Source organism: Rhyacophila brunnea, unplaced genomic scaffold (genome assembly GCF_057557595.1).
Source record: "Rhyacophila brunnea isolate RB1 unplaced genomic scaffold, BYU_Rbru_1.0 scaffold_21, whole genome shotgun sequence".
NCBI classification, from domain to species: Eukaryota; Metazoa; Arthropoda; class Insecta; order Trichoptera; family Rhyacophilidae; genus Rhyacophila; species Rhyacophila brunnea.
In genome coordinates, this window is record NW_028232871.1 from 34,200,059 (window position 1) to 34,224,819 (window position 24,761).

At 33.9% G+C, this 24,761-nt stretch overlaps 1 protein-coding gene across 1 annotated transcript; it reads right to left on the reverse strand.

Annotated features, from left to right (window-relative positions):
- Window positions 1–525: 525 nt before the first annotated feature.
- Window positions 526–23,127, reverse strand: LOC147070972 (uncharacterized). The gene is made up of 8 exons (XM_085949271.1): window positions 23,061–23,127; window positions 21,819–21,959; window positions 21,164–21,322; window positions 20,789–20,980; window positions 16,931–17,128; window positions 15,360–15,622; window positions 919–1,461; window positions 526–570 (listed from the first exon to the last, which is right to left on the reverse strand). The coding sequence occupies exons 1-8, from the start codon at window positions 23,125–23,127 to the stop codon at window positions 526–528; spliced, it is 1,608 nt and encodes a 535-aa protein (XP_085805397.1).
- Between the last annotated feature and the right edge of the window lie 1,634 nt (window positions 23,128–24,761).

Here is a 24,761-nt window from a genome sequence, read left to right on the forward strand (position 1 = left end):
CAGCCGATCCTAAACAATGAATGTCTCATGAGCAGTTACCCAAGACTAAGGTCGCCATGCACTCAAATATGCTTTGACTGAATTTACATGACTTTAAGTTAAGGTACCCATGGGAGAGATGAGCACGTAGAGACAATATTAAAAATTGTCGTAAGTAACAAATTAAACCTAATACAAAACTGCCAAAATTTTCTAAATGCAATAAAATTGGCCTTTGTGGCGCCATTGATACCGTTTGATGGGCCCAACAGCTTTTCCCTTTCTGTACACATTTTAGGACATTAATGGACATGTTGAATGGGTAATAAGACCAAGCTCAAAGAGCCTGCTAGAAGCCACCATGTCCAGTTAAGAATAGGCCGGTCTAATGATCTGGAGTCAAAGCGGTTATCTCCATTCGCCATTTGTTATTTGGAAAAAAACATACATATATGTGTGAAAGCAGTTCAAACGTGAAAGCTATGAAAGTGAAGCATGGAACAATTTCTGATTATTTCCAACAGTTTGTCTAGTATTTTGATGAAATCACTGAGGACGGCTGGCGTAGTGATGTCGCATTTCTGGTGGAGACTGTTCATAATTGTTAGAATATTAAAACGAAACATTTAATTGCAATAATTGCTATAATATGAATATTATAAATAGAAAACAGTTTTCGATAATATGAACATAATTAATATTTCAAATACGACCGAATATTTCTCTCACTACCTAAAACCACGGAGTACGGTTCCACCACCAAGGATTACTTCCTCCCCACCAACGATTACCTCCCCACCAAGAATTACACCAAATATTATTAATACCAAATATATTATCATTACATAGATTATTATTAAATATTCCATGTCCATTTTGTATCGGTAGAATAGGTATCTGTGTGGGGGGATTAATAATCAGTGGTAGAGTTTGTAATACCGATGATTGCTGGTGATGAGGACGATTCACGAATACCGGGATATGTTTCTCGACGATCACCTTATGCGGGACATGAACTTTTTTCTCCACAATAATCGGCTTATAAACGTGGACTGGTTTTTCGACAGTCACGGTGTGGGGGACATGGATCGGAACCTTCTTTTCGACGACCACGTGAACGGGAACTTTCTTAGTCACAGTGATAGTTTTAGTAAGTGTCTTTGGTTCTTCGTGGTGGTGCCATCCTGCGGATTCTGGTTGTTCCCAACCGTGTTGTTGTACAGCTGATTCTTGATGCCAGCCATGTTGTTGTACTGCTGATTCTTGATTCCAGCCATGTTCTTCTTCTGTTGATTCTTCATGCCATCCGTGCGAATGGGAGTCAGCTTCGATTGTCGATCCGTGAATCTCCGAACCTATGTGGGCCAGGTCAAGAGACCTCTTGTCAACTTTTTTGTCGGATGTTGCACTGACGGGAGTGAGAATTGTTTTCGTGTCAGTCAATGCGGCTGCCTCCAATGATACGACCAAATAAAGTAAACCCTAAAAATAAATTATAAATATTAACAAATTTTCAACAACAAAAAAAACTTCATATAGGATGAAATCAGAATATTCTATATTAAGAAATATCTTTGCTCCTTAAATTGACAGGTACATATATCCTATGTACCTATTATTATTATTGTAGAATATGTTAGATTAAGATACATTTTAAATATAAAACAATAACAAACACACTATAAATATGTGCATGAACGTTGCCTAAATAATATGATATACAATTGTGGAATTTATCGATTGGCGTAGCAGTATAATAGCGCGTGTACACGTGCATGGATTTACTTTTTTTTTTATTACGCACCAATAGTGTGTATTTTAAAGTATCCCTTAATAACAGCTGTTTACACATGAAAGTGCTGACTGTTTTTTTACCGGTAGGTTTGCTACTATAGATATCGCACAGTCCAATTGTCACGTGAAAATTCAGAAGCTTCTAAATTTTTTTATTAATCCATGCATGCAATTTTACAATTAGCACGATAATAGTATTTTCACGATAATAGTGTTTACACGTGTATTTTTTGTTTTGACCGCGATTATACATACTGTTAACAGTAAATCCATGCACGTGTAAACGGGGTATATTTTTTTTCGAAAAACCGTTCTTGAAACATTATGTTAATACCGAACCTTGCCTACCTTATAAAATTACTATGCAATTGACGCCCGATTCTGAATTGAATATCTAAATAATATCATAACCAAAGTCAAAAAATATATATAATACAAACAAAGAAATTAAGAGTCCTTGTAAACAATATAAACGTAAGCGTAAATCGCCAAGCCCCCTATTAGGTACCTAAGCTAGTTTCGACGGACACTCTTGAAAGAACTCAAAGAAATCGAGTGACATTGGTATATTTTATGTTTTTTAAAAACATAGGCAGCTGAAAACACACCCCCGAATCGCAAAGGAGTACGCCGTTTCGTGGGGGCGACGCGTTCCCGCCAAACAATAATAAAATTATTACTCGCGTTTACTTCGCTGCAAAGTTTACAAATTACGTCTAATAACAAAAATGTAATATTGTATCCTATCGACTTCAGTTATCTGAAGTGCCAGTCAGTTAGATAATCAATTAATCATTTCTCTCTAGACAATATTGAATGTGTAGGCTTAGTTATGATCTCCCAAATTTAATGTTTAATTTAATGAATTCGCCATTTACAACTGACCTCCTAAAGTTATTATATTAATAATAATAAATCTAACTCTGCGCAGGGGTATCAAATTTTAAGTATAGTGCAGGACTCGAAATGGACCGAAGAGCACCGGAGCGCAGTTCCGGTTCGTTAAATCGGTAAAATAATTTAACCGTCTGAGCTAGAATATAAGGCATATAACAAAAAGTGTAACACACTATTCTTTATAAAATACCCATAAAATTTGATAACTATGTTAAAATCTTCAGTAAATTGTCGAGCGCTCCGGTTCGTAAACTTTTCCGTTTCGAGCGCTAGTCTAGTGTTTTCTTCAATTTTACTACAAAACAACCATGTAATGCCAACCCCTACAAAAATCCACCCCCTCGTAACCTTAAAATGACAGACTCCTTGAGTACTCTCAACACGTCAATATATATGTAATCCCCAAGTGAAATTAATATAAAATATGTATAAATCATAATAATAAAACAATTCTTTATAAATTTCCCGGCATTAACTTAACGTTTAAGATTCTGGGCAATTAAATAATAATTAAATAACGAAATAAAATATTGTTGTTTAGTGCTAATGGTCTTACAAATTTGTCTATAGAACAAAAAAACTCAGATTAATCCATCTTTCAATATAAGATGGGCGATGTTGACGTAATTCGATAAAATAATTCCCAATATTATTAATTATCCCTAGAAGTATGGCTTTGTTGCATCAGATAATATGTGACCAGTTTTCAACAAATAATTAATTCTACTTCCGCAGTGGAACTTGTCGTCAGTCTTGTTCCGTATTTGTACACCTCATTAAATAATTATATTCTTGAGCACTTTTACACTTGTTACATTTTTTTCGATACCACAGATCTAGTCTAGTTATAAAATACACAGTGACATTTTATTTTTTATTTTAAATTTTCCTTACCGAAAATATTAGTAAAGAATTCATGATGAGCACACGCGTCTCGAACTTTTAAAACAATTGTAAAGCTTTCCCAAGTAGAGTAAGAAATTCTACTTAGCTTCGTTTACGTTATGACTTAGAATGAAAATGATGCAGTTTAAGAGAACCGTTTGCATTATATACTAGCCGGCATTTTGATTTGTAAATTCTAAAGTAGCTTTTGCTAATTTTGTGTTATATAAGAAACAAGTCTGAGCGGTGGTATATTATGTTATAATAATAATGTATAACAGCGAGACCAAAAGTTCTTTAAAAGCTGCTAGCAGTATGGTATTCGTAATGCGATGGTTACGTATCACAGTATTGCAGAGAATTTTAAATCAACACAACTGCATCAATCGCGTGACGTTACGTCATTATCAGGGACAGATTCAACTAGGAAAATTGCCTAGTACGTAATAAAAAAAATATTGACGAAATGGTTCACTTTACAAATTGATAGAAAAAGATATTAATAGGAAGGTTGTTTTTTTGTTAATTTCAAAGTACATACCTTTTCGAATCTAGTATGGATTACTGTGGTTTCATAAGACAATCCTTAAAATCATCAACTTCTGATTGTTACTATTCAAGGGACGGTTTCGTTTAAGCGGGTTTAAAATCAGTATCTACTCCATGTTCAAAATGATTAATTCTACGCAAAACATTTAACCGTGGCAAAGTTCGCCGTGAGATTTCTTATTGGAAAGAGATGACCGTGTACTATACGGTCTCCAATTTTATTAGATTCAATTTTCATAGCTGATTTTGGCAAAATTACTGAATTCAAGAATGAAAACCTAACCTAACAAATAATCCAGTATATCGTCTATTTTCAAAACTTGTTTGCTGCTGGCTTCCTGTAAAGTGTAAACCGACAAGAAGAAACCGTGTTTTATTTGGACATGATTTTTTATGTCAGTAATAACGACCCGAAGAGGTAGGACGGCCATATATTTCCGATACAACATTTCACGGTGAAGTGTGATACGGAAAACTGCATACGTACACGGTTCAAAATAGTGACAGAAAAGAGAAAGATTACGTCAAAATCATCCCCGTCGACTGGTAATGGATACGACACAAAAAAATAGAAAACATAATATTTGCCAGTACCTATGTACCTATGGTGTTTCTTATGTATCGTTCATATAATCAGTTTATTTTTCACTCATTATTATCAGTAGAATTACAACTGGTATATGATATATGCTGTCAATTATTCATTATGAAGAATTTAACGTAAACAGGTATTATGGTTATTTAATGTTATGTTGAAATTTTAATCATAAGTAATGAGAAATTTTCTATCTGAAATTATATGTTTCAGACAGAATGGTCGATTGTGATTAACGGAAAATTCAAGATTCATTCATAAATGAGGTCTTCGCCGTCGTAGAGTACTTTTTGGTGTGCAATTTGACTGGCGATATTATTGGACCTTTTCCTTCGAAAGTGATAACTAAAATTATGTTACCGTGAATGGTGATCGATATTAAACGATTCATCTGAAATCTGTGAACAAAACCTGCGACATGCCATGTAGTTATCTCATACAGCTCTTGTTTCAATGGAAATTTTAAGCAATGCGTTTAATTGACGATAGACGAATGATGTCATAATCCGATGACAACAATTTGACTATATTGTTCAACTTATTTAACAGTGCATACTTTTTTCATTGAGAAACTGTTCAACGCAAACAATCCGACAAAAACTGAAGCACTACGTCCGTAAACCGATCAATTAAATTAGACAAGAAATATGCCAAAAACAACAAGACTGAGCTGCTGACATGACCCGGCTCACGGCTAGCTCAATAATGCTACCGGGCCGTCACTGAGGAGACTAGTGATGAACTAGGAGAGGTGGATCTCCTTTGTAGTATCACAACTTTTGAATTCCCGAATAAAACTCTCAGCTGGTGTGGTGCCGAATTTATTCAGGTACTGGAGTTCACGGTCACACAATAAAGTTAACTATCATTGTTCCCGTAATTAAATCTCATTAAAGTATCAGTAAACTATTTATTTGTTCACTATAGGGTCTCTGTGAAATCTTTCACAAATTCCCAAAAAGTCACACCTAACTCGGAGAATGTATACGCAGATATTCTTTGGATATTTTTAATTCAAGAAATATTTTCCCATAAGAAAGAAAATATAAATTATTCTTTGGTCATACAGTATTAGGTTTATAAAAAAGAATAGAATTTATTTGTTGTTGTTTATAAAGTTTATTTATGTTCACAGCAGGTTTACAAATATTTATTTGTGTTCACAAACTTGTTTACAAAAGGTTTACTTAATGTTACAAATTTATTTACTAAAATTTGTTTTTATGTTTACAAATTTATTTACTAAAACTTGTTTTATAATTATGTTTACTTAATAAAGTTTCAAAAATTTATTTTATAATCCCGAAAAGATTTGTAAAATTTATTATTACAGACTGAGTTTATTAATTTGTTTTTATAAAACAAATCCGATCGCGTAATTTATCCCGATTACGTCACCTCGTAGGATGAGTAATGAAAAATAAAATTACTCCGCGAACGCGTCACTATCGACAGATACGTGGTATTCGTGCTACGTTTTAGCGGCCGACGTCACTACCGACAGATACGTGTTATTCGCGCTACGTTTTGCCCGTCGAAGGGGACTTACTGGTACGTAGGAATCGCGAATGTACTGAGAACCATGTCTCACAAGCTTGCAGAGAGGACTGCTGCTTGCTGAAGATCGCTGGTGAAGAGTGTAGAAACTAATGATTTTACGGGAAAAGTGGTCGCCTTTTATACCCTTCGGATAGAGGTTTAACAGGAAACAGTCCGTAAGGGATAGCAGATGTATATCTTTCTCTCACGGGATAAATTTACGTATATCTCCCGTTCCTGGCAACTTTCTAATAGAGATATCTTCTAATTTAGTCGGGTTAAATTTACTCTACTTTATTTTCGCAAAATTAAGACTTAATAGGGGTGTTTTAAGCACCCTCTAGAACATGTCTCTTAAATACGCAGTTACGATGACGTAAGCAAAATAGTTGATTTTATATGATTTTTCGTGTTCAAACGAAGGGGAAAGTTTCTAGCTTTCCATCGAGGTATCGGAATAAGTATTCGGGTACTAAATAAGGGAATGGCAGTCTTTAAATTTAAAATGTCAAAATGAAAGGTTGACACCCACGTACTAGTCCTTTCCACCACTCTTGGCCTTTTTAGGCCAATAGAATTTTACTAAGTTTTAATAAAACTGTTTGGAGCCGCAGAAACTTTCTCATTCGATATTTACTTTTCGGACGAATATTATTACGAGAAAATACTATAATATTATACTTAACATTTCAACTTAAATATATAAATGCTTAATCCTAACAAGATGTTATACACGAACAGTTACTAACTTATTTAATCTTGCATAGTGACTTTTATATAGTAATATGGATGTAACCTTGAATCTATTTTTACCTCGCGAGCCAGAACAGCTGGGCCGTAAATTCTAGTCGGACAGAATTCAGTTAAAGTTCAAGGTCACACGCCAATTTGTATTTTTAGTCGCAGTGTTTGATTCTTTTATTACTTAGGATGCGATTAAGATTTATTATTGTTTATGGGTAGAAACCCATCTATACCAGAATCTTAAGCTTTTCCAATTGTTATTTTTACAATATTCATTATAGTCAGCAAGTTATAGCATTAACAAAATTTATAATTATAATTACGCGTCTATAAATATAAGTACGCGTTTACAGTATTTTTATAACAGTAGTTAGCTTCTATCTTGTATTGATAAAATTAGTATAAAAATTCTTTATTCACAATTATACAATATATAAATTCATAAATATTCAATTTTCTTTTCCAATTTTCATACACTTCCATTATGGCTATAAAAGTTATTGAAGCATGTACTTGCTAAATTTTACGTAAACAATCTCTTCCATAACTTATTTTCTAAGTTTAATGGAGATTTCCCGGAAATTTATATTAAAAAATACATCGCGCTAATATTTAACGACGTGACATTTCGAGGTCTGTGGTCACAGCGTTCCAATTACACTGGAGCACTCTTGATTTTCGGAGGCGAAGATTTTTTACGTAAAATTTTATTACATTTACAAAGAAAAGGTTAACAACATACATTTTACTTCCTAATACTAAACGATTACGCTAGTGGTTACCTGTTCATGGTCTTTTTGACCATTTCATTCTTGATTCTTCCATAGTTTAGAACCATGGGACTTATATATCCTGTCTGAACCGTGTCGTGAGGTTGTCGCAAGGCTATTGAGAAGTAGAATTGACTACAAGGCTAGATTTGTATAGTTATGTCGTTAAACCATACTCTGCCACAAACACTAACTGAAGGTCGGCGTTTCTGCTCGTGTCACTGCGACGCTACAGCAATCTAGAAAATGTCTGAAACGTCGAGGAAAATCGAAGAATAACACAGAGTGATACCCCAAAAACCTAATACGATAGCCAGAATGCAATGAAAAATGGCTACAGCCAGAAGCAGACATCATTTGGCTCATACCATATTTTATAATATTTGACGAGAATTAAGTAAACGACCCTTAAATCAATTTAATAAAACACCCTTATGAATTTCTTGGACAGAGCACAATCAATTATCCAGAAACTTTAGATAAATGAACAGCTTTCAATTATATGTCTGAAAAACATTCTTCAGTTTTTAGAGACTAGAAACTAGTTGTTTTTACAGCCTTCAAAGAAGGTGAAACGGAGGAAGAGCAATGGTGCGCTGGAGCGACCAAGTGAATGAGCTTACCGGGGGCAACCTTCACTCTACCCTGAAAGAAGCGTATGATTTTGAAGGGTGGAGACTTAATCAGAATATGATGGCATTTCAGGGTGGCCACGTTCCTCACCCAAGAGAGGACGACCAAAAAGGGACAGATAGATGAGTTATTCAAAAACAAAATGAATACGGTAAATGAAAAAATATATAAAACATTACAGGTCCACCATGTTTCTTTGAAGAAGTTTTGAATAAAAATGTATTGCAACGATTGCATACAATATACACATTTAATTAAGAAAAGATAACACATTTACGTTAATTTTAAAAGGTGAAGGATGAAAAACACTATTTTATGACTAAAAATTTATGAAACCTTGTTATGTTAGTCACAAATAATTATTTATTCATCCATACTTAAACTAAATACTTAACATAAAGTCTTATTAAAAGTGACACATTAATGAAAATTAAATTCCAACATGTAAAGTAAATGATGCTTGTATTATTATTTTATTGGGAGATATGCGGTTATTTCGCAAGAGCGTTTAAAGAAAGACAGGTTGCAAGTTGCCTTGACAAGTTTCTGTGCAAATTTATATGCTGGGAATGCGTGAAGCGAATCTAGGTGGATTTTTTCAACGTATTTTATTTACACAGTTAGATTATGTAAGCGCATCTTATAAAAGCATTAGATTACGCGAACAGTCTGTATGCATTTTACTCTAATTTGTACGTATTGTATTGTCTACGTATATTTACTTGAATGACTAAAATCAGAACATAAATATATAACAGATACTTACTTACTTCATCGTATCACGTTCCAACATCGAAGTACAAGACAAAATAAATTATAAAATGTTTGGTAGGTAAACAATAATTATTAATCGGTACAGAGCTATTCATTACAATCTTACAGCATCCCTAACTCGCTTAGGTATAACAAATAATGATCCTTACTATCAATGCGGAAGCGACAGTAAAGATATAAATAATGTTGCTTGGCAATGTCCACTTTATGATAGTTAGCAACGAAAACTCCTTGAAAATTTAAAGGACGGAGTGCTGTGTGATGGTCGTAAATTAAGAATTTCAAAGAAAGAAAGAAGGGGTATCTTCGCGAACTTATCCTAGATAATTTGTAGACTTTGTAGAAAAAATCGAATGTGACTTATAAGATACCTTGTCTTTTCTCGTTTTAGAAAAAACAATATTTAGTATCCACATGAAATATATAAAATAAAGAGTATTGTTGTAAATGTCGTCGTGTTAAAATTGAGAATGAAACCATATTTGGTAGGTAGGTACATCAGATGTCCATGGTTACAGTACTTTTCAAGATAATTATTTTGTCAACACATGCATTACGTTTTCAGTTTTGAACACACTGAACAGATATTCGGTAAATAAATTCGGAAAGCCAATGGAGTTTGTAATCAACTATATCGACAACATTCATTTTGGAGAAACTGCAACATTTTACGCTCCGTATTTGCCTCATGACAGTATAATTTATTATTATCTGATAGTTCATTCTTTTCTATTGTAGAAAAGAATAATTTTTATTCCAATATTTATGATTTTATAAAAGCAAGTGTATTTTCTGCGGTCAGTCAGCAAATGAATATTTTCAGTTCCATTGTCAAACCATATTTTATATTAGAAATTCATAGCTTAATTTTAATATTTCCATTGTTTTGAATGCGCTATTGTGCGCGGAAGAGAGTTGCAACATTGTCGGCGATTTTGATTTACGACCATGTCCCCACAGCAGTGGCGACGGTGGAGGTAGGCAGTTAAGATTCGATATAAATAGTTCACGCTAAACTTTGTCATCATACTCATTTGTTTTCATTGAACTAAGAATACAATTATATTTTCAGATGGTGTTGGTTGGTTTTTTAAATTCAATTAGACCCTGTCTAAACCTTTTGTTAAAATAAGAATACATATTACAGATAGCGATAAATAGTTTTTTATACTTAATTCATTAAGCCATGCCTATGCCAAACCATAATCGATAATAAATATTCTTCTATCTATAAAATATCTAAAATTATGAATGGTTTAATGGCATAAATTAAGAATTTTATAGATAAACGAATATTTTTGTTACTATTATCTACTATGGCTTGGATAGGCAGGGTTTAATTGAAATTTAAAAACTAACAAAAACTATCTACATATTATTGTATTAGTTCAATGAAAACAAATACGTTTGACTGAAAAAGTTTAGTGTGCACTATTTATGTCGGATCTTACCAGCCTACATCCACTCTTCGCCATTACCTTACACCTTACAGGTGGAATGTTTTTCTATGTGCGCTGGGGATAAGTCTTGAGTGACTGCTTCTAAAGTATTCTAGACCTAAACAACTTCAGATACGGGATACATCCGATTTTTTCCACGTGTAGTTCGATGCGTGTTTGGTTAGTACTAATAATTTTTTTGAATTTTGTAAAACTAAGAATGATAGTGGAAGATTAATAGGAATATAATCAGAAGGAAGTTCATTGAAGTTATATGTGATGGATTTTTTTTTGATTGGGATGATATTGATCGGCAATTACTGTCATTAAAACTATTGTTTTGCGTCGTGGATATGATTCAACTGGGATTCTGGACAATGATTTTCGAAAAAGTTGACAACCCTACTGAAAACATAAAAAATGACAAGACTCTTTGTATTTTATGGCATTTATTTCAAACATTGAATTTTTTTTTTTAAATAAATAACTTAGTTTATAAGATCGTACTTTCAGTAGTAGGTATATACGATTTGAATAATTTAATATGTAAAACATAACTAGAATAATATTATATAAAATAAATACTTAACTGAATTACATTGTATACACGCTAACTTCCCAAATACATATTAAGTTATCAGCAAACACGGTTTTTTTTTATAAATATGTATTATCATGATTAAAAGTGACTCGAAAATTGTATTAATAATATCATGAAATGTAATTGGATTTAGGTACATATATTCATAATTATTTTTCTGGTAAATCAGGGTTCATTTATTTTTAACAACATGTTAATTTAATTAAATCTGTAATTAAGAACCACTGTATGGTACACCCAAAAGAAACACTAATCCACTCTACGGCTATAAATTTTGGTTACTGTTATGAATATACTCAAAAGGTACATTAGCTTTTAAAATATTATATGACATTAGTGTATGTATAAGATCTGTACTTTACTAATTTTCTATGAAATCATACACACGCCCACTGGCTCTGACATTCAGAAATTATTATTTATAAAATGTTGGGTAATTTTCTGGAAACAAGTCTTGACAACACACATTATGAAAACTTTATTAAGGCATTATCCAACAGTTAAGATCAACTATTTAGTATCGTATTATTAAAATACGCTTTTGAGCTTGAAAGTGGAACTATCCCATATATTGATATCGGATAGTTCTATCTTTGATACTAAAATAAATTACTTGTATATTATTAAATTTAATAGTGTCGATACATCGAAGAGGTACATATGAAATTGACAACTGCTATGCATTATGATCGCATTTTGTGTGTGCAATTTAGTAAAAACAGCAGTAAAACCAGATATATGCCTTAGATCTTAGATAACAAACTTTCTTTCATGCGTATACTAAATCAGCGATGTACAACCAGTCAAGCGATTTATTGCGGACTTTCTCCCTACAAATTTTCACAATTGAGACGTCTATTTTCAACAACTGATAAGTCCAAATGTCCTGAATTAAATACATTACATACATTAAATTCTAACAAATCTGACACAAGTTTTTTGTTTATATTTTTACATAATAAGTCTTCGGCCATGACCATCCCTTAGCTGGAACATATGGGCACCACACGGTGCCCTCAAGAGTCATATAAGTAATGCATTATCTTTAACTTCCAAAACCCAAAAGTACACGAAAAATTTAACGATTTTCAGAAATTTATCATTTATAAATCAGGCCGGGTATTATGTTTCTTGCAATAATAGGTTTATTCGCTAATTAAATTAGGTACTTACTTATATTGTCCTTATTTCAAAATTCAATACAATCGAAAAATCTAACGCTAAAACCAATCAGTTACGTGGCACAAAAATGTCATTTACCACAAATATTGCATTGTGAGCTTACCAGTTTTCGAAAATAAGTCTCAATTATCTAATACTTAAAATGTTTTCGTACTGCAAAATATTAGTATATGAATAATATATTATGACGTAGTGCAGAGTTATATTGCCCTTGCTAAAACTTGGTGCATGCAACGACTAATGTGCATCAAATTGTTACTTCAAAAAAATATTGATGACTTCCTTTACTTTTCAAATATGATGTAATTTCAAAAATATGAAAAGCGCATCACAGTGAGTATCACAGTATTATCAGATGCATTTAAACGATATTAATAGCGCTGACACTGGATTCCATTTTGAAAATATTTTTATCAGAGTAGAGAGTGACTGGAGTATCTGATATACTCCTTTAAAGTACACTATTACTATATTACTCTAGTCTCGGCAGAGAATAATATTATTCAATTATATCAATATCCATAAAACTTGGCCCCCGTGAATAATTAGACAATGTATAAACTGGCCTGAAAAGGTTGTGCACCTATGTACTAAATAAATAATAATAATTATTGTCGATAGTAAAGGTGGCCACGCATATTCCTGTTTTGCGAAACATATTATGTTTTATAATGCAGTAATCGTAAGATTCCAAGTGCTCGAATTGTATATTTTCACGAAGTGGAACATCATGTGTCCAGAATTATTGACTGAATTTTGACTAATATATTATTTTTAGTGTAAGTATATCGTGATCATACGAACAGGTTAAATTATTACTTTTACGAACCGTCAATCAGTACCTACTTATAAACCTTTAATAATGTATTAGTATTGCAACATATTGTATCTAATACTTTGTTGCAGACAGTATAAACAACTAATTTTTCCTGTGAATAAAACTCATTATGCTATTAATAATTTTGTTCTTCAAGTATAAACATTCTTACCACGTGTTACATCAGTAACGATCAAAAACAACTACAGTAGGTTAAAAACCGAAGTTAATTGCAAAGTCGGTAGCATCCTTGCAGTATTGGCATAGAGATCGTCCATCCATGTCACACACCCCTAAGGGTCTGATGTAATATAATAATTTGTTGAAGGGGAGAAAATTTATAGAAAATGTGACATTACAAAACCAACAAAATAATATAATCTCGGTTTTTCATGAACATAAAATATTTCACGAGAACATTATATACTGAAATCAATCATTTTTTTCAACATACTTGCTTTTAACGTATTATGGTGGGGGTTCAAAAAAGTGATGTGATGTAAAAAAAATTGTAAAAGTTGATAGTGTACTCTATTAGTTTTGTCAGTAGCATTCGCATTCATACAAATTATAGTATATTTAAATACATAACTTCTTGATAATGGCTTCTGCAATGAGCCCGAAACATCGGGAGAGAAATAAGAAATAACATGGAGATAGCCGAAAAATCTATTACGATCAAAAAAATAAATTTGACTTTGGAAATTGTACTCATATTATATTGAGTCATTATTTTTTTCACAATAAAGGCAATCCTTTATTGGCAATTAAATATAATTATATTTTATTGATTATAGTGAAAATAACGTTATCTACGCTAAACCAATAACATTAAGTAGGTATTTAAAATTTTGGTGTTTCCTCACTCATAGAATTGACTAATGCTTGATAAGATTGTATGTATGTTAATTCATTTATAGATAATAATTCAATGCAATCTTTATTACAACTGGTGAAATATCTATTTGGGTAAATTCTAGGAATACTGCCTACGTAGATACATAGACTTCGTACTGTGTATATTATGATATGTTATATTATGTATATTATAATATAATATATAGGTAAAATAATACAAATTTTATTCTATTTTCCCACCAATTTCACCCTCAGACGATGCATATGGATTGCGGCACAATTCGCGAAGATATGAATTTAACCCAGACACCCGACGAAGGGATTCGAACTCGGACTCTCGGGATCTTCAAAGTTCAGCTCTGTCAATAATTATCCCACACCGAATAGTTATATAGTATGTTATCTAGTCTAGGTAGTCAAAAATCATGATCTTCAGTAATGAAACAATGACTGAGAGAAAATTATATGCATTCATTAATTGATTTTATTTCCTGCTAACCTTGCTGTTTAAAAACCTAAGCAAATGTAGCTATATTATTAAAATATATTATATTACGTTCAGGTTAGTACACGAAAGTTTCCATTTCGGGCACTTGACGTATTCTATGGTATAATACATATTATAATTATTATTTATTATAATTTATAGTTGTTTTGATGTCTGCTAATAACTGGTACTAATGCCACATTCTCACGTGTCGATTTTTGTTGCTCAACTTTATGTTGAATGTTGAAAAAGATATTGAAAGCAATGTTTTTCCATTATAATAATTTTAGTTGAATTGATAGTTGTAATCAAGATGGCTTCGAGTGAATTTGTTAGTCCGTTAATAACGTTATTTCTTCCGACCACTTTTTATTTATTTTTTACTTAATTCAGAAACTAAAACAGCAATATTGCGTGACATGCGATGGAATCGCATGCAATTCGAAACAAGTTAGACATTCCTATGAAAGTTGCCATTCTTGATTACTACTGTAAGAAACTTGTTACCAGTTGATTTAAAAGGTGATTGAATCGACTAAAACAAAAAAGTACTTAACTCAATTAACTTGGTAAAAATATGGTTCTCACATCATCAATAATTGAATTTCAACTGTCATTCAACATACAGTTCAACGACAAAAATCGACACGTTAGAACGCGATATTGCACACCGCATGTAAAGTATCAATAGTTCTGGTCTTCTTATAAAATATTTACTTTAAATTGTGAATAATTTAGGATGTCTTAAATTTTTTATTTCCTCGTTTCATTATCAATATTTTCTCCTTTAGCGTCATGGTCTTCGGCTTGAGGAACCACCGTGGTAATTTCCTGGGTATCTTCTTCCTCTCCCGAAACCTCGGTGGATGTCGGATTGACCGGAGCTTCACTAGTGAGGGACGCGGCTGTGGTAGGAGCGGCTGTAGATGTGGTTGTTGGAGGTGGAGGAGCTAGCTCGCAATTTCTACCCTTAAACCCGGTGGGACACTCGCAGCGGAATGATCCATCTTCCGAAGGCAGGCTGGTGCATTTGCCTCCGTTTTGACAGGTTCCGGCATTCTTCTCGCAGTGATTTAACTCTGTAAAATAATCAAATTTGCAGATTGGTAAACACTATTTAAACGGTGGCAACAGTGCCGACTAGGATTTAATGTGTCCTCTACAAGGTTTTTTTTTGAAACGTTAATGGTCGTTTAAAATACTGATAAGCATACTTTATTGAATGTAATGACACCTCGTATACAAACATATTAGATATCAACCGAATGGGATTTGAAGCCAAAACCATCGCATCACAAACTGGTCGATGTGCTTTATCAATTTTAAGCTATCGACGCAATTTTTAATTACGACAAAATTTCTTAACTGTCATATTTCAAATTCCAACTTTTGTAGTGTTTACAATGTTTACTGTTTTTAGGTTTAGGTTAAAGAATTTTAGGTTAAAATAATTCAGAATTTATAATTATTATAGTTTATTTAATTTTACTGTCTTCTAGTTTTTCATCATCAGACCGTTTCAATTCACCGTTGAATGAAGGCCTGTACAAGATCTCTTTCTATTCTTTTCGGTTCTTCGTCCTTTGCTGCCACTTAATTCTATCGAACCATAATACTTCGTCAATATTTGGTGGTTTCTCTCGTCGTAGTCGTCTATAACCCCGGAGACTACTGGATTATCGCATTCGTCCAGCAGCCATCCTATCTACGACTTAAACATATATCAGTAATTTGGTAGTGTTAACTGTTAAGGCTATAGATACCTCAGTTGAGGCATGGTCTAAAAAGATCGTGGCTAGGCGATGCGCGGATTGTGCGAATGACGCGTGCCGAACGAAATATAATTTGTCATATAAATCCAACATGCGTCCATTTAATGTTCTGTTTATTGTTCTATTGGTAACAATAATAATATATTCATTGACATGTTTTCTTTTTCAAGTAAATGGGTAACGTTTTTTAGTAATCTTTACACGATTTAAGAATTAATACCCCCGTCGCCATCACGAAACAAATTGACGTGTTCACAGCTCGACGTTTGCTCTCCAATTGTCAGCGGGTCCAAAATTTCGTCGCACCTATAGTTGAAAATTATTTGCCGTTTCACTCGAAATGGAATATTTTATGAACCGGAGCGTTCAATAATTTTACGACAATATTAACATAGTTATCTAATTGTATGTGTATTTTATAAAAATAAGTGTTAGATTTTTATATTATATGGGAAATCTAGCTGAGACGGTCAAATAAATATATCCACGAGACGGAGCGATAGTTTTGTGGATTTTACGAACCGGAACGGCGCTCCGGTCCATTTCGAGCCCTGGTTTCACTGAAGTATCGTCTTAATAAAATAACAAAAAATCTTAATGGCGTGGTTTCCTAACCTTCATTGCAAAGCATGCCTCCCCAGCCTTTCTCGCAGTTGCAGTCCCAGGGTCTGCGGCACATGCCGTGGTCTGCATCGCAACCTGGATAGGGGTGGCACTTGTCGCATCTTTCGCCGGTCCATCCTACCCTGCAACGGCACTCGCCCGGGCGCCTGCAGTACCCTCGTTCTGAGTGGCAGCCCTTAGCACAAATTGCTAAAGAACACAAAAAATATAATTTAATAATCGTTGGGGTACATTTGGAGAGACGCGAATGGTGTTAAATTCAGCTGAAAGCGACGAACGTGTCGAGTCACTGTCAATTTAGTTAAAAGTGGAAAAAAAACGTCCAATCAGAAATGAATGACTACTGAATGAGATTCCACCTACGTGAGAATGAGTATAGGTGAACGTTGTTTTATAAATTCTTAAAATAGGGTCCACTTAGTTTAACTTTTCATACTGTTTTTGTGATACTGCATATATTTATTTCTTCTTTATACAGTTTCTTTGTTTTTAAATGTCATGTTGTGAACGTCTCAAATTTATAAGTTGTAATGTTCACGGTTGTAAAATAAAAAAAATGAATTTAATATTTTAATAATAATATTATAAAATTGATTGAAGTGGAGGTTGCATTAACAATGAATAAAAGCTGCATTTCCCCAAGAAGTATGTATATACTATTACATGGTATAAATAATAAATTATGAACATTGATAATACATCGGTATATTATATTCATTGTAAATTGGATAAATTCTAATTTATTGAAGTCTGCTACTGATTAGCGTTAGGCCCTTTGCTGTTCACTTTTGTGTCACTAAGAATGAGTAAAAAGTTTAAATAAATAAGGGCTCATACGCTAAAATTAATATTTTGAGAAAAACACATTTAAAAAAGTACACATACCTTATTTTAATTAAGTACCCGACATTATATTGTTTTATTAAAAAGGGGCCGGGCCCAAGCGTCAAATTTATTATTTTGAGAAGAATGCGTTTTAAAAATATACGTAATAATGTTCACTGTATAGATACTATTTTAAAAACAATATTAATTAGCTTGAGAAAAGGGCCTAACTGTAAGTGAATAAAATTGGTTTAGCATATCGGCCGCATTCATAATGTTAAAAAGGGCCTAACCTAAAACAATTGTTCTCAATACAAGCAAATTTGTATGTAATGACTAGTCTTGATACAGAAGATAAACGCCTTTATTTTATAAAAACGGTGCACACTGTTTCAACCTAGCGAATCTTATTATGAACACACGGTGGTCTGCTTAGTAGAGCGGCTATTTGGCGATACGGTATAAAACGGATATCGATTTTCATTATATGTTTGATCCATGTTTGATCCAAGTTTGTAAAAAGCCTGTTAATATAACTTTTACTTTGTCGAGTTCCATACATGCTCCATTCATGATCAAACATAGTAAGGTGCATTGGGGTAATTCCGACAGGAATTTCTATGAGATGACTAGAGGTTATATATTTCGGTTAATTATTCAAAGTGTTTTATATTTACTGCCATTATTGTTTTACCTCTGTGTACTTAAAGAAAAGATGTATGATAAATATATATTAGATTCTTGAATATATAGTTGGGTTCTTTAAATTGAGGATTTGAAATATTGAGTCATTTTTTTTTTGCATTGGGGAAATTACGAACTATCTTGGGGTAATTCCGAAATTATTCAAAAGTTGATTTTATTGCACTTTGACCGAAGGTTTACCTTTCTTTTTTGACCGTAATTAATCCTAACACAAAATATCATCAATTTTGTTAATAGTATCCAAAATCCCTAACTTTTGATACTATTAGTTCGGAATTACCCCAAAAAAAGATAGTGGTTCTCAACATTTCAGTTAAGAACTTAGGATTAAAGGGATTATGGAACGGGATGGAGCAGAGTAGGTTTATTCCCGGTTGTTACTACCAGTTTTGTTCCCACCGGTGACAAATAAAGAGAAAAAATATCCCAATATGACACAAGTACCTACCACCTTAAATCATTAAAATAAAGACGAGGAAAATCAAAGAAGGTGATAATTTTAAAAATCAATTTTTATTCGAGTCTACATTCTTATTTGACTACCTTGATAGAACAATATTTTTTATAAAGATATCTTTTGTTTACTTACTGCTTTTTGCATAGCAAAATAAACTTTCTTCATACCCATACAATTAAATTAGTCAACATTAAAAATGTTAAATCAAAGTCGGAACTTGTGTTTTTAATCATTTTCATCTACTTTTATGGCATAAACTTATTAGCAAACCTAAAACTAAAATGCGGGCTACACTGTTAAAAAAATATAACAGAATTGCTTAAGACATGGTCTGAAAACCTCACATATACATAATAATGATCTATTGGTTTGGTACGCAATCAGTCAAATTAAATTCTATCTTTATCATTACATAAGTAATATTCTATTTCATCAGCACTTTTTTTGTATATCTATCTTCTTCACTTTTAATGACTCTGGAACGTTGTCACTATCTTTTCTTTTGGTCGTAATAAAGGTTAGCTGCTGCTGTGGTCTCATAGTTTTTAAGAAGTTGATAGAGAAGTATGTTTCCTCATGTTTTATTATTTCTTCTATGAACCCAATATAGTACCTCTATTTTTTCTGATTGAATATCTGACAAGCACTAAATCATTTAATTTGTAATTTTCCTTCATGGCAGGGTCCTTTTCTTGAGTTTTGTATACTATATCTTTATTTTTCAGTTTTAGTAGCAGTTGTTCATCTTTGTCTTTTTCTTTTGAGTCTTCTCTAGTTGTCATATTTTTTCCTTTTATAAAAACATCAACTTTGTCTTTGTCATCTCTTTCAATGTGTCTTTTCTCTTCGTTTTTTTTTTGTCTGTTTTATCCGCTTAATTTTCTTTACCTTTACTTTTTTTGCCAACACCTTTACTCTTAGTACAGAGAGAATTTGAATCGTTGTTGGTGAGTATCTTTTCGGCAGTTAAACTTTCACCATATTTCACATCTTTTGTTTTTTTTGTGACCTCGGTTCTTCCTTGTATATTTTTCAATCATCTTCAGAGTATTCATCCATCAATTCTTCAAAATCAAGATAATCTATAATATCAGCATTGCTATATTCGCTCATGATGTCGGATACACTAGTTATGCTGTTAAGTGAAGGCTGGCGTTACCGCACATACCCAAGATTATAATAGGGCGTGCGATAGCTTCTTATTAGGACGACGCTAAATTTACTTACTTTAATATTAATTTAATTAAGTATATTATGTACATCTAAATTAGATATAATTTTAGTTTCTTTACAGATTGAGAATCACTGCTAATTACTATGAAAAAGTTATGTGGGCTATTGCGGAGTGAATATGTATCGGAATAACCCCAAAGGGGTATTTCCGAAAAAAATTTAAAAACACAGTTAGGACGTTGTGCTCCTCTGACGAATTCGTAAAAAACGATAATCTATCGTAAAAGCAATCACTTATTCAAATAACTTACCAGAATTCCGAGATATGTAAGTTGGGGTAATTACGAATCAGCAAAAATGGCGCGAAAAACACTTCTCCGAAAAAACTTGATGGTATGCACGCATTGTTGACAGTAGCGACTAGCGACGACTTACGAAGCGATCAAAATGAACATGGCTTCTAGACTTAATGTTGCCAATAGGAAAATATTGCTTCGATTGGTAGAATTTTTGAACTTTCGGAATATACCCATATTCGGAATTACCCCAATGCACCTTAATTTACTTTGTTATTTTAATCTTACTGTATAGCCTACTCCCATAATCATTTTTCCAACCATTTTCGACAGTATTGGGGCATTTATCGTATTGTAGAACCAATAATTATTAGAGAATAACGGATTACTCACGCGTCTGGCATAACAGTCCAGTGAAGCCCGGAAGACACTTGCACTCTAACGGCTTATCGCAGTATCCTCGCTGGCAGCCTGGCAGTGGTTGGCAGGATCTGCACGTCGGTCCTGACCACCCCAGCCTACATGAGCACCCTCCTGGAGAGTTGCAATATCCTCGAGTCGGGTGACAATCGGAACGGCAAACAGCTGAAAATTTCACGTCCCAACATAATTTGTAGATTTTAAATTAAATCAATTTTATTTTTATGGCCGATCAGAATAAAGTATTAAAAAATGCATTTTAGTATTCGTATAAATTTTAGATTGAGTTTAAATACATATTATTATCTTATTCAACGTTAAGTTTGTAAATAGGTTTTAGATACTTACGTTCTGAACAGAAGAGTCCGTCCCAGCCCTGCTGGCAGATACACTCAAACGAAGAGTTGCAGTAGCCTTGCTGGCAACCTGGTAACGGAATGCACTTGCTACATCTCTCCCCGTAGAAGCCGATCTTGCACCGACATTCGCCTGGTCGTTTGCAGTATCCTGAGACAACGCCAATAGCATTATTATAGATAACCGAAATATTGCCATCTTACACAAACTATTATTTACAGATTCCTTTGAAGACTTAACTTATTCAGACAAATGACATATTGTCTCTACAAATGTATGAGAAATGTAAATGTCCTGAGTCATTTTCGTTACGAATTTGGACTAGGAGAATTAATTACACGTAGGTATACTGTGGGTATTAGGAATTTTGGAGGAAGTTCGATTTTCAAATCGAACGATTGTACGTTGATAACAAGTTCATTATTGTCATCTTATATTGGCAGTCCTAAAAATAAAATGGAGGCTTGCGATCTGGTTTGACGTCTGTCTTTGTTTACATAACCTATATATGCATTTATCGCTATTGTACGTGATTATTCCTCTTAAAAATAATGGTCAATGTGTTTCTTCTGTGACCAGGCGCGCGGTGGGGTATAGGATCTGGACGCCCCATAAACCCACAAACATAAAATAATAAAGGTGTTACCGTTGAGAGGGTCGCAGCCCCTCCTGCAGATAGGCACATCGCAAAGATCTCCTTGCCACCCGGGTAAGCAGCGCAGTTCGCCGTCATCGTCGCACTTATAGTGGCTGTATTCACTCTGCGACGCCGGAATCTCACACGCCTGTAACAAATGCACAATTTAAAAAACAAATAAACAAAAACAAATTAATAGACGCGTGACTTCGTATTGCACAATAATAATATTCGTTCCGTATGAAACTAGGGTAAAGCCGGATTCATACTAGACTTAAGCGCAACCCAAATTGAGGTGCATGTCACGGTGCTCGTCGCCCACTGTCACGGGCTGCCGCTACGAGAAAAAAGTGTGTAATGTCGTTGTTCTCCGTGTTTAAAGTGTTATCAGACTAATGCTCCCATCCCGTAGCACACTTTGAACCTTTAAACAAACATTGTCAGATGGCAAAATCTGCCGTAATCACTAAAACAACAATGAAGTGACACGTTGAACTGCACTACATCGGAACCTGCATGACGTTTTGAACATTTTTATCATATTTCACATGTCTGCACTTTTCGAATGTCATGTCAAAAACACGTGTTTTTGTTTTTAGCGGTTGGCACTATGTATTTTCGATATGTGGTCTATTATCTATGGTCTGCAGGTTGGGTTCTATTATCTATGGATGTCATGCCGCATATATTTTAACGTACGCACATGTAGAAACTGTTCAAATTAATTGAAATTAAAATGAATAATTAATAATAATTCAAATTACTAATAAATTGTAGTAGGCATTCTTCATCAGTGTCATTTTTCAGTGAATTTACGAGATGGTGCACGTTCAAAATATTCTGCAAAATGACGAAACCATAGACTAAATTTTCGCCGCGACAGCGTGACAGTAGGCGACATGCACCGTGACATGCACCTCAATGTGGATTGCGCTTTACGTGTCGTGTCGTGATGGGCTCTGACGTTATTGCTAGAAGCTATAATGTACATCTATGTGTCGTGTTGTGATGCCTACTGATGGTATTTTGAATCGTTTCAGTCGTAGCTTTCGGTATGATCGGACGAACAAAAAGTTAGAATCCGATTCAGACAGTGATTTTGAAGAAGACCTCGCATTTCTTCTGTTAGCTCAACTTATGGAGGAGGGGAGAAGAAAAGAAGACATTAGGTTCATCCCATAAACAAACTAAGAGGGAATAAAGGAGAATTTCACCGTCTTGTGAAAGAACTCGAGGACGATGAAAAAAGATTCTTCTTATATTTTAGAATGAACAAGGTGCAGTTTGAAGAAATCCATTCAATGATTGCAAATGACATAGAAAAGATGCATACATACACCATTTCGTCAGACTATAGAGACGGCGTTCACACTAGATCAGTGATTTCCAAACTTTATGTTACTACACCTCCCGTTTAAAAAAAATCTAATCTTGGCGCCTCACCCCTTTATTTCATTAAATAATACAGACACCTTTTTAAATAGTCAACAATGTACTAATACAAAAATGAAAAAAAAATATAAAAATAAACAAGGTTTTACTACGTATGTACTTTATATTCATTTTTAAATTAATTTGTTTTTCATCCGATGAATGTGCTTGTTTATTAGCACAATCAATTTCAATAGTAGTCAATCCAAATTCATCATCGTTCATTAACAAATGGATTCCTTCATGGGCCCCACATCCTGAAACGGGCCCCCAGGCCAGGATCTTTGGCGGGCCCACTTACCTATCAATAAGGTTAATGGCAGTGTGGCGCTCTAATCTAGTTTTTCCTAATTTATACACGGGGGTTATCATTCAAGTATATCATTCATCATATAGGTGTCACGTCAAATTGCAACGCACAATCACGTATTGACTTTTTTTTACTAAAAATAATGTGAAAAGTGCATTAGCAAGAAAAGTGCATTAGATTTTTGTTTGGTTCAATATACCTATCTGGCGCATAAATCATTTAAAAGTGGAAACATAACGAACTTATTTTTTTGTTATTTAGATTTCCAAAGCTCAAGTTTTTTATGAATGCCTTCACTTTGTCTTTTTAAATCAGTGAATGCATTAGTTGTCCTTGGATTGATTTATTCACTCAATTTTGTTTAATTTTGACCCTTTTATTTTATTTTTTCACGAGATAACCAACGCGCTTCACAATAGGTAGTTTTGAAGTGAGGTATTATAAAATTAGTCTCCATATTTTCAGACAGGTTTGTAAACAACCTTTTATAGGACTGTTTTTTATGTAGTTTATAACTAGCGGCCGTTTTATAAAATATGCATTTGCAAACTGCAAGCCTGAGGCTACGTTAATTGTGTTAAACTTTTCGCGCCTCCGAGTTTGGAAATCACTGCACTAGTGTCACGTCAGAGCGGTGGTGGGGGCACTGATGCGATCGGAGTCTAGCAGTTTGCGTCACGACAGAGGGCAACAGAATTGTATGCACGCCTTCATACAAAATATAGGCTTCCGATGTGCTTATGGTGCATCACGACACGATATGTAAGTCTAGAAAGTGCCCACCACCACCCGTCATATATGCACAACCGTGGATATGCACGGCCGCTTTCTATGACGCTTTAAACGTGTCTGAAAGAAGTGATTTTAAGTGCTCATTCCGTCCCGAGACGGAGCCGCACGGGACTGATGCTGCAACCATGCACCGTAGTGCTGAAAGAAGAAAGTTAAGAAAGAAAATGTTTGTTTTTGGACTGGCTCTGCTGTCCGCTGACGTTAAGCGCTTTGTGTACCCGCATACTGAGTGTCACGAATTGAAATGGATGAGTCTACAGAAGAGTCGGGACTATCCCGCTCCCCATACGACGCTGCAAATTTCTCAAATGCCGCAAAGTTGGCCTCGGTTGCTACCAGATCTCCATGACCAATTGGGCCCGTGTGAGGACGGACCCTGGCAAACAGCTCCGCTCGTTTGAATTCCATAAGCGGGCAAT

Bases quoted from the DNA above. Each gene is read 5' to 3' on its own strand.
- LOC147070972 (XM_085949271.1), bottom strand. From the start codon at position 23,127: ATGTCATTTGCAATCATTGAATGGATTTCTTCAAACTGCACCTTGTTC. The intron at 20,981-21,163 runs GTAAGTATCTAA...TGAAATTTTCAG, and splicing joins CGGACTCTTCTGTTCAGAAC to CTGTTTGCCGTTCCGATTGT. The intron at 17,129-20,788 runs GTGAGTAATCCG...TGTGTTCTTTAG, and splicing joins TGGACTGTTATGCCAGACGC to CAATTTGTGCTAAGGGCTGC.